The sequence below is a fragment of the Ixodes scapularis genome, unplaced genomic scaffold (assembly GCF_016920785.2).
Source record: "Ixodes scapularis isolate PalLabHiFi unplaced genomic scaffold, ASM1692078v2 PGA_scaffold3__209_contigs__length_174095766, whole genome shotgun sequence".
Classification (NCBI taxonomy): domain Eukaryota; kingdom Metazoa; phylum Arthropoda; class Arachnida; order Ixodida; family Ixodidae; genus Ixodes; species Ixodes scapularis.
Window position 1 is genome coordinate 68080112 of NW_024609868.1, and position 11366 is coordinate 68091477.

The 11366-nt window shown below is 44.8% G+C and overlaps 1 protein-coding gene across 1 annotated transcript; it reads right to left on the reverse strand.

Annotated features, from left to right (window-relative positions):
- Positions 1-969: 969 nt before the first annotated feature.
- On the reverse strand, positions 970-2136 carry LOC121837064. The gene has a single exon (XM_042292480.1). The coding sequence runs from the start codon at positions 2134-2136 to the stop codon at positions 970-972; it is 1167 nt and encodes a 388-aa protein (XP_042148414.1).
- Positions 2137-11366: the final 9230 nt, after the last annotated feature.

The window sequence follows — 11366 nt, forward strand, 5'->3', positions numbered from 1 at the left end:
ATCGTACCAAGGGTTAGTGTTATCGGATATAATTCGAGTGAGTGGAACGAGACGTTTGATTAGGGATGTTAGTCTATCTTTGAAAAGAATCCAGTTTTCATTGACCGTCCTTTCCGCGAAGTTGACTGAGAATATGTGATAAAATTCTTCGAGGTTGGTGTTGATAGATGCGTAGTCGGCTCTCGCATAATCGTGAATGAATTTGGAATAACGTGATTTCTTTGGAGTAGTGATGGAGAATGTTAGCTCAATGACGAGATGGTCGCTAATGCTGGGTAAGTATGTGACGTTGCTGAAGAGTGAAAGGTCATTGCTTAAACATAGGTCGAGTACGTTGCTGCAGCGATTGGTAATTCTAGTGGGTTGAGTGATAACATTAGAGAGGTTAAAATCTAAACAAAGGTCACTAAACTCTTGAGAAAATGCACAGCTAGAACAAATAGTAGACCAGTCAATATTTGGGTAATTAAAATCACCAAAAAGGGTAACTAAAGCGTTAGGATATTTACATGCGAGTTCAGAAAGGCATTTATACAGCTCAATAACAAAATCTCTTTTATTATCCGGCGGCCTGTAACACACACCCATTATAACGGAAGGCGTTGTGCAAAGATACACCCAAACAACTTCTAGGTCAGTGGTAAGCGGTATTAGCCGTGATGGTATATGGTCTTTTATGGCCAAAAGTACGCCCCCTCCTTTTCTAGTTTTTCTATCAGATCTATACACTCGAAAGTTTAGTTGCGAGGGAAATAGCTCAACGTCAGATATATCAGGGCTTAGCCACGTCTCTGTAAGTACAACAAAAGCGGCATTACACGCTTCGATTACTGAAATTATTTCGTCTCTCTTTGGTATTAGGCTTCTAATGTTAGTAAATAGGATAGAATGACTTGAAGATTTCTTAGTGATAACATGGTGCTTTGCCGGTCGACTCCTAGAGGGCGACGAGAAGAAGCGCTGGCGTGGCTATGTGTCTTTTTCTTTAACGGCGCCAAGAGCGGCATCGAATACGTAGCACTTATCATTTATAAAAAGTTTATCATGACGCAGTCTGTAGGGGGTGCCTTTTGACCTTGCAAAATCAAGAAGGTGACGGCGTGCGAGCCGGACAGAAATTGGGAAGTCTTCGCTGATGGCTACGCGAGTTCCTTTAAGCTTGTGGGCTGATGAAAGAACGCTATCTTTATCTTTAAACGAAGAAAACTTTACTATTATTGGGCGACATTTCTGAGGGTCGAATGCTCCTAGGCGATGCGCCCTTTCAATCCTGGATGATTCAACTTGCACGTTTAGTTTTTCGGAGCACAAACTAGTGACCAAGCACTCTGACTGAGCCCACGTTTCCTTGTCTGCGTCGGTGATGCCAAAAAATAAAAGATTACAGCGACGGGATCTGCCCTCTGCATCATCGTAACGTGTTTTTAGCTGAGATAGTTCGTTTAAGGCTGCAGTAAGCTGGGGTTCAGTAGTCGCGGCGCTACTAGTATCCTTCTGCTTTAGTGCGTCGAGTTCACTCGCGAGTTTGTTAAGTCGCTCCTCAAGTGTTGAAACTGTCTGTTCACTTTGTTTTTGTTTTTCTTTTAGAAGGTTTACTTCTTGTTGAAGTATAGCATGACTGTTTTTAAGTTTATCGACTGTTTCTTGTAAGCTAAGTAATTGTTCTTCTTGGGGTTTTGACATGGGACCTGGGTTCCGCTCAACATCACCAGACAACAACAGCAGCAGAACTCTAAAAGACTCAATACAAGCTTCGGGGCATGGAAGCATAACAAGGCAAACATTGTCTGATTTAAAACAATGGCAAGGTTTTTGTTTACTAACCTGCGGGAGGACGAAAAACATGAGCAACTTCATGGCTGCAGAGCTTCCATGCCCACTGGCACGCTGTCGCAAGGGGAGCTCCTTTATAGCTGCCGCTGTCGATGTCCCTGCTGATGACGTGGTGTGAACGAGGTTCTCGATGAACTTGATACCAGGACAGGACGGTGCTGTCGACGAGTGATTGGCAGGTTGAAGATTGTCGTCCGGATGCCGGAAGAAAACCGCGCCGTCATCGTGACTCCAGTTAGTTGGGGACCCACGCGCCGACACGCTCAGGAACTGCGGGAGGACGAAAAACATGAGCAACTTCATGGCTTCAGAGCTTCCATGCAGATGACGAAGAAACTTTTAAATTTCGGATTAATTGCATCACACCAACCCAGTCAATCAGCACAGGTTCTATAGGAAAAAAGCTCGAATCAGCAACATCAGGAAGACAAACGGAGGGTAGATTCAAGAACGACATTGCAAACACTTCATTAAACACAGAGCAGCAATCAGACTGAGGAATAGTCACACCATTGTCGTCGTTTAGATATATCTAATTCTGTTTCGGACCACCAACGACGTTCCAGAACTTTTTAGCGTTGTTTATCAGTAACGAAGGAAGTGTGTTATGAAAGAAAACCCTCCTAGCTTCTTTCACTGCGCTTTTAAACAGAGCTGTAAATTGACGATAAGCACACCAGTTGACATCACTCTGACTCTGTTTGGCTTTGCGATATAATCGCTTTTTCTTATTTAAAAGACGCTTTAATGGAACGTTGAACCAAGCGGCTCGATGCTTGCATGAGATTACGCGTAAAGGTATATATTTTTGTACTAAATAATTGACCTTGTTCCTAAAAAGATACCAATTAGTTTCGATAGTGCGTTCCGAAAAATCCAGCATGTATTCATCTAAAAACACTTCAAGCTCTCTGTTTATGGATTGATAGTCGGCCTTGTTGTAGTCCCTAATATACTTTGGCTTACTGACTGAACGATGAACAGATCCTTTATGTTTCGTACTTGCTTTATTTTATGTAGAGCCTAATTTTCATGGAATTCAGGGATCTTTGCCGTTATGATGCTGCTGCCTGCTTACAGATGGAACAACGGAGATATTGAAATACAAGGTATACAGTTTGGAATAGCCCTCGATGATGTGAGAAGCATACCTCGGCAAACCTCACTCATGAGGGCCCTCACTCACCCTCATCTTCACAGGGGAGGTGAGGGCGAGTGAGTTTCTGAACAAGGAAAATTCATGAGTGTGAGGGTGAGTGAGTGCCTTGAGGGCTGTGAGGACCGTGGGTGCGTGAGGGCCGTGAGGGTGGTGAGTGCGTGAGGGGTGTGAGGGCCATGAGTGCATGGGAGCGTGATGGCGGTGAGTGGCGTGAGGGCCATGAGTGCGTGAGGGGTATGAGGGCCTTGAGGGCGGTTAGTGCGTGAGGGCCATGAGTCCGTGAGGGGCGTGAGGGCGGTGAGTGTCTGAGTGGCATGAGTGGGTGAGGGGTGTGAGGGCCGTGAGGGCCGTGAGTGCGTGAGGGGTATGAGGGCCATAAGTGCGTGAGGGGCGTGAGGGCGGTGGGTGCGTGAGGCCCCCCTCAGACGGAGCAACTTTCTCAGCAATTTTGGTGTTGCTGGCGGGTTGTTCCCTACCTTTCCCTAGATCAACACGAATTTCTGAGATTGGGTCCGGCTCGAAACAAGCGAGCAACTCGGAGCAATTCCAAGACGTTTGAAGCGTCTGCATCCAATCAGGGACGCAATATTTTCACGTGATACCTCGTGCCGGTGATGATGACAACAAAAACTTGGTTCTGGTTTGATATTGATCGTTTTTGAAAAAAAACTGTTTCAGAAAGATGCATTAATATTCTCAACAAGATTTAAATGCATAAAAACACGTTTAGCGCGTAATTGTGTCTAAATAGTGCAAGAAAAATAAAATTCCATGATGATGATGGCAAATTTCAGCAATTGGCTGCTGCGTGTGAACATGTTCGCCCCGTGTTGCTGCATGGTGTTGCGACGTCAAGTTTCTGGGCGAAATTGCCCCATATGCAGCGGGCCTGAGTGGCGTGAGGGCCATGAGTGAGTGAGGGGTGTGAGGGGTATGAGTGTGTGAGGGCCGTGAGGGCGGTGAGTGCGTGAGGGGCGTGAGGGCTATGAGTTCGTGAGTGCCGTGAGGGCAGTGAGTGCGTGAGGGGCCTGAGGGCCATGAGTGAGTGAGGGGCGTGAGGGCGGTGAGTGGCGTGAGGGTCGTGAGTGAGTGAGGGGCGTGAGGGCCATGAGTTAGTGAGGGACGTGAGGGTGGTGGTTGGCGTGAGGGCCATGAGTGCGTAAGGAGTATGAGTGCATGAGGGCCGTGAGGGCGGTAAGGGGCGTGAGGGCCACAAGTGCGTGAGGGCCGTGAGAGCGATAAGTGCGTGAGGGCCATGCGTGAGTGAGGGCCGTGAGGTTCTTTCAGGGTGAGTGAATGGCTGACGGGGAGTGTGACTGTGAGGATTAGGGTGAGTGAGGGGCTGAAGGTGAGTGTAGCTGTGGGGGTGAGGGTGAGTGTGGCTGTGAGGGTGAGGGTGAGTGAGGGCGACCTAAAATGCTGACCTCTGGTGAGAAGTGAGCTATAGCAACAGCTGCTTTGCTAGCCCACCATACTGGGTTGTAGTATTGGTAAGGAGACCAAACTTTAGGGGACACTTTGTTTCGCAAGTTTTCCACAGAGCTCGGTGTTTGCCCCTACAAGGCCTGTGGACGGATTTTTTATGTCGTCTACCTCTATTTAGCACGGGGCACAGCCTTATACCTGATGCTGCGTCATCGTTAGGCTGGGACTCGTTCATTTGATGCTTCACTGCATGAAGACTAAACCCCGTTGAGCGCTGCGTCAAAAACACAAAAATGAAACTGGCGTTGTCACCATGGGTTTATTTTTCTAATTCTCCACTTGGCCGCTAGGGGCGCAGCGGCTAGATCTCATCCCCAATAAAAAAGCAGAAGTGGTGGCAATTTTTACACTTGACCCTCATTGTTCTCTTATATTTAAAATTGCTCTTTACTTACGTTATCATAATCTGAAAATCACTGCTTTGTACTCACTGTAGAACGAGGAGATTCGAAGGCAATTGTTTACGAACTGTTGTGCCATCGCGTAAACCAAGCTCGCAATTTATAGCGATGTAATTCGTTCTGTTTTATAATATACGACGTAGTTTGTAACGTAATTATTATGGTTAATATAGAGCGACTAGAAAAGGTGCATAAGAAGACGCGTTTTTTTCTTCATGATCAATATATGACAAGAGCTTTATTACTTGTTTTTTTTTTTTTAAGATCTAAAGTCGACCTTCCGATCTCGCAAAACTAACCGTCTTAAGTTTTTAGTCACCATTGTACAAAGCTCATCTCGACTTTCATTACAGCGATATATTTGTGCCGCTCAATACATCTAGCAAAACTCGTCATCAACATCCTAACGCAATTGTGGTCAACACGGTGGCTTGGGCGAGTTTGTTATCCATGCCTTGAGCTGTTATTTTAAGTAATTGTGGTACCATACAGCAACATTTACTCTTAAAAAAAAGAAAAACAAAAACAAAGATCACTCATACCATCAACGCATGGAACAGCCTTAAGCATCCACATTTAAAGTGCGTCCCCCTTCGAATAATTTTTTTTTTTGATCACGTCACAGTAACTTTTCAAGTTCACTTTACTCTTTTCAAGTTCAAGTGTATTTCTTTCAAAGACGTTCACGAGGAATGCGTTACATAAGAGAGAGGGAGAGAGGAAGAAACAACAATGTGCAAGAAACGTAGATCAGTAGTACCGGCAGATATTAATAACAAACAGCACCAAACATAAAGAATTACTGAAAAAAAAATTGACATATGCATTTTAGTTTTTCACACATTATTGTTGCGTCACTTTAAGTAGCAGTATCATCTCTGAGGGAGTCCCAGTTAATAATATACAGATATAGAGCTAAGAACAAAAGACTATTATTTCAACCCCCCCCTCCCCCCCCCCCAACTTCTCGGGCGCACATGACGCAGACGTGTACGACTGTTTAAAGACTTATGATTGCGTCAGCGACCACAGCCGTTGGGACGATACCTTAAAGCTCGGCATCGTCATGTTCTTTTTGACGGATACCGCTTATCAGTGGTACGACAACCACAAAGAAGACTTTCTCTCGTGGAATGGCTTCAAAGCAGTGTTTTCAGAGGTTTCTGGGAAGCTTGGGAGCCGCCGACAGCAAGCACAAGACAAGCTTGCTCGTCGCTACCAGGTGGTCTCCGAGTCTTCATCTGGATATATCGAAGATGTCATTCACCGCTGCAGCCGTGCTGATCCTGCCATGACTGAAGAAGACAAAATTCGTCACATATTTAAAGGTTTGTCACCAGAGCTACTCTCCGTCGTTGTGCCTAAGTCGCCACCAACAGTCTAAATCCTCATCAAAGAACGCCGAAAATACGAAGAACGTCGGAGTGGTCGCATATCTACTACGAAACCATTTCAACGACTTCCTGAGGTGGCATTAATGAATGCCTCTACGAATGTTGATCTTCCGGGTGTCATTAGTGACGTCATTCGCGATGAGATCCGTGAACTTTTACGGTCCCTTCATTCGCCTGCTGATGGCTCATCTCTTAACACCGAGCTCCAGCAGATTCGAAAATCTGTGCAATACGAAATCCATGCTGCACTCCAGCCAATCCCACCGACCCCATCCGTCTACACACCGGCGCCCCACACACGTACTCTGATTTGCTCTATGCAGCCAGACACTATACTCGCTGCTACTCAAACCCGTCACCAGACACAACTTCATACCGTCCACAAAGAAACGGACCACCCCGAAGGATGGATGCCTAGGGAACACCCGATCAGCGCCCGGTTTGTTATTATTGCAATACCCCAGGAGTTATTGCCACCGCCTCGTTTGACGATACCAGTTACGACCGCTTCTCAAACAACCGTCGCCCCGCCGCCAACACCGAAGACCGCCCCTCTTTCGACAATCGCCGGTTCGTGGGCTCCTACTCTTCGTATGACAACCGCCGTGGCCGCCCACCATCGCCCAGACATGATTAAATTACTTTCAAAATGTAATTTCATTACAATTACAATTACCTTGCTTCAGAAGTTGTTTAACTACAATTACAATTACTAGTACGTGAAAAGTAATTAATTAAAATTACAAATTACTTTACAATTACTTGTTTCTGAGAGCAACCCGACTTGGGCCATATAACTTTAAACGAGTTGTATAGAATGCAACGTATTTGTTCATTCCTTGCCCCAATGTATGAGGAGGCTTAAGCATCGCTGCATAAATGCCACGTAATGTACTTTCCTTTTGTGAGTTTTGTTCAATTTATGATGGAAATTGACAGTTTGGAGCAATGAAGTACTACGTTCTTATTGTATTAATAAATAATAATAAATTGGTTTCTATGCTGGAAGACGCCAGCCGGCTAACGAAAAAATCAGGTTGACAGGCTTTTGTTACATCGGCAAAAAAAATGCGGCAATTCGTCATATATGAACATTTTACAAGTATTAATCCAGACGCGCTAATACGACCGCATTCAGATACAAACATCATGGTATTGTAAATTATTTACATTGAGTTGCGCATTTGAGGTAGACTACACAGAGGATTGTTTCTCAACCCACAGTGTAAGCGACAAAACAATAAACAACGCAATACTATTTTGTTGTGCGTGTATGTGCATGCGTGTCTATGTGTGCGAGTGTGTCACCGAGCGCTAGGCCGTTTGTGTGAGCGCTGAGGCTTTCAGAGAGGTTACATCGGCTCGACAAAGTCTTGTAATTGTGATTGTGCCTGACATTTCGCAAATACTTACAAGAGAATGTAAATAAATTACAATTACAATTTCTTTTAGCCGGAAGTAATTAATTGCAATTACAAATTACCAAGAAATGGAATTGAATTACAGTAATTGAATTACTGTAATTGAATTATTACCCAAGTATGCCATCGCCATATCCTCGACGTTCCCGTTCCGTCTCTCCACTCTCACTCACTTATGAACTCTTTGTCAATAACTATTACATATTAATTCACGGTGACTCTGACCTTGACCTACTCCGGAATGTCGCCCATCCTATATTCACATGTATGGCACCAAACAGCTCCCCTTTCATTGTCATGACCCCCTCCCCCCACCGCCCCCCCTAAAAAAAAAAAAAGAAGAGGGAAATTACTTTGACTTAAAACGAAAGAAACATACAAGAGGACGAAACAGATGACACAGCTTTCGACTTGCAAATACCAACTTGCAACTTGTTACTGTAGTGGTCGTTGTTCCTGTGTGACCTTGAAGGTTCTTTCGGGGTGACACAAATTAATCAATAAATTCATTATTAAATTTATCTCGCTAAAGCCGGGAGCACTTCTTATTTGAATTTTATCTCCAGAGACTACAAAGGCTTAACGGTACATGGTGCAGAACAAACTGGAGCGCTGGGACTACGTTTACGGGCAGTCGTCCCGAGTGTCGCGTTATTTACGTAGAAGTTTGCCGTTCGCTTCTTCGCTTTTGTTTTTATTCGTGCCCTGCCCTTTCCAAACCTCCGGAAGTCACGCGAAGTTCCTAAACACGCACACTCGTATGTAATGCCAGATTGGAATTCCATCGCAAACGACTGTAGAAAAATACAGAGAAAAAAAAATGATGTGCGGCATCCCTAAATAACGACCGTAATGGATATTCTAAAAAGAGCGCACGTCCGCAAGCGTCCCTCGCTCCGACACAAACTATGTCAGAACAACACAAAGGGTCCAGGAAACTAATAAAAGAACATCTGGTGTTAAAAAAAGACAAGACGTAAAGCCGTAACGGAAAAGCGGAAGCAGGTCTGTTCTCGTCTACAGCCGGAAAAAATCCGGCAGCTACTCAGCTCTCCTCGATTAAAGATAGCGAGAACGTTCCTTGGCTACATGTCTTCGAACCTCATGTATCTGCGTGTGTGGTCTTCAAGACGCGTCATTCACGAAGTCAGAAAGCAAAATGTGTATTTAAAGAGCTCAGTCGGCGGCAACACGAACAGAAACAAAAAACTAGATCGATATATATTTGGATTTTTATTACACAGGAGCCATTGACGCTAAAATTCCACAACAGTTGCGTAAGCGGAGTTCTATTATATGCAGTCGGGCTTCAACCATTTCTAATTACATATTCCCCCTCTCGTAATAAGTAAATCATAGCCCTCCACTCTCGCTGCAGAAAGTTTGTGCTGTGTTCATTTGATCTTAGTTCGAAATGGCGAAGCAGTTCTAATATTGGGAAGGGATAGTTATTCGCGACTGCAACCTTGTGCAGTTAACCCCCTTTCCCCGTATTTTACATCTTGACCGCCAGGCAGTAGCTACCCGCTTATCTCCTTCACGTCTTTACCGCTGGGTGGCGTCACCTTACCAGGAGTTGCTAACTGGCAAGTTAGAGTGAATAAAAAGGGTGTTGGTGACAAACCGAACACGCCTTTCGAGGAGAAGTACGTTCTACGGTGGCGGTCAATGGATAGCGTACTTAAAATAAATGGGAGCGCGTTACTTCACGCCGAATATTGTTAGACAAAGACCGGTTTCTATGACGTGACGTTTCAAAGAAATCGGGTAACGAATCGAACGTTTTTCAATTAGGGTGGCCATGTGGGGTAGTCGGTTCATATTCACAAAAGGGTAAACAGCGCGCAAAAAACAGGAACGAAGTAGGAGTGCACAAAGGACGAGCGCTGACTGTCAATTGAACTATAATTTTTTTTTTTTAAAAAGCAGCTGCGGGTTTCTTAACATTGGTTTTATTGAGCGCTGAGGAGGCGTTGTTAGAAAAACTGAAGGGAGCACCTCTCCCTCAGAGGGAAAGGCCGAGCAAAAGAACGCTTGTCATTCCGCACATACATAAGATTTGACACAGCCTGAAAAAGGTTCCGCTGCAGTACGATCTGCCCTTGGTGTTTCTGCTCCTGCAAGTTGGCGCAACTTTGCCCTAGAGTTTCAAATAAAAAAAGTAATGTTCCCACTTGCTTGGTAAAACACAAAAATCAGTATGTTATTATTTATTTTATTTATGCAGTACCTACAGCGCCAAATCATGCATTACAGTGGGAGGGGGGGATATACATACAAAAAAACACAAAAAACATACAATGTCAGTCAGACCTCTGCTCCACGGCAGATCAATCATTCAAACAACACATAAACCTTATAAACCATACAAGGAAATATAAACTTATAAACAATACATATAAACATAGCTTATAAACCGCGCAAGGGAATGCGAGGTAATATAAAGAACTCAAGCTAGATTTAATCTAACAGAGAAAAAAAGTCATCATTTGACAGTACACCAACCAAAGACGGAGGCAATCGATTCCACTCATAGATAGGTCTTGGAAAAAAGGACGTCCTAAACACCTTTGTTTTGAACGAAAGGTGGGAGGTGTTTATAAAATTCCGCTTACGTGTAAAAAAAGCCTATATTGGTCAGAGTGGCAGATGCCTTAACCACAGATTGCGGGAGCATGAGGTGTCGTTAAGGTCAGAAGTGAGAGAAGGGGGGGGGGGGGGGTGCATTCACTTTTTCATTCTGCTAGCCGTGGGTGTCGACCCATCTTCAAAATGGCAGAAATTATTGGCAAGGGCAGACACCGAATGACTAGGGAAATTTAAGAAGCCTGCGCGATTAGAAAATAGGGCACGAAATCCGTCAGTCAGACGTTGCTGAGTTATACGCAGCGAAGATATTGCATTTTAGACACGTGTTGGTTGACCACCCCGTGATGTGTTCGGTGTTGCTGATTTAGTTTTTTAATGCGTTAGCATTATGCCAGAGTCCCACTAGAGCGACAAACAGAAACAAACAACAGGGACAAGCCTCAAACACATGCAGCATGCTCGCGATGGTGCATTTGGCAGGCGTTTAGTCGTTCGGTGCTCGTGAAGTATAAGCACCAGTGATTACAAGCCTGCAAAAGATACCCTCGCGTGCATTATGCTCTTGTTTGAGCATAGCCTCCTTAATTTCACAAAACCTGTCAGACCGCGTAAAACTCTGGTTTGGGGGTGTCTACTCAGGTCATCCCAAGATACTTCATCCCATACACTTTATAGCAATGATGTTTCATCCCAAGATGTTTCATCCCATGCACATTATATGCCAGGATATTTCATACTTTGGAGTGGCTCTGCCACACTTCATCCCCAGATACTTCATCCCCGGAATGTTCATCCCGGTTGATTCATACCAAAGGATGACGTCACCTATTTCGTAGGAACTTATCCGGGTACCTGTCCGCCGTGTGAATACACCTGTAGCTGTCCATAAATTCGTGATTGGGTCTCGTGCGTGCTTCATTAGGTCTGTATTTATGATGTTTGTGCAGGTGCTGTAATCCGTTGCAACTCAAGAAGGTAGGGCGAGGGGAAGGAAGGCCGGGGAGGAGGAAGCTGACGGAACGCTAAAGAGAGGAGGAGGTTTCCCCCTTTCCTCTTCAGCGTTCCGTCTGCTTCCTCCTCCCCG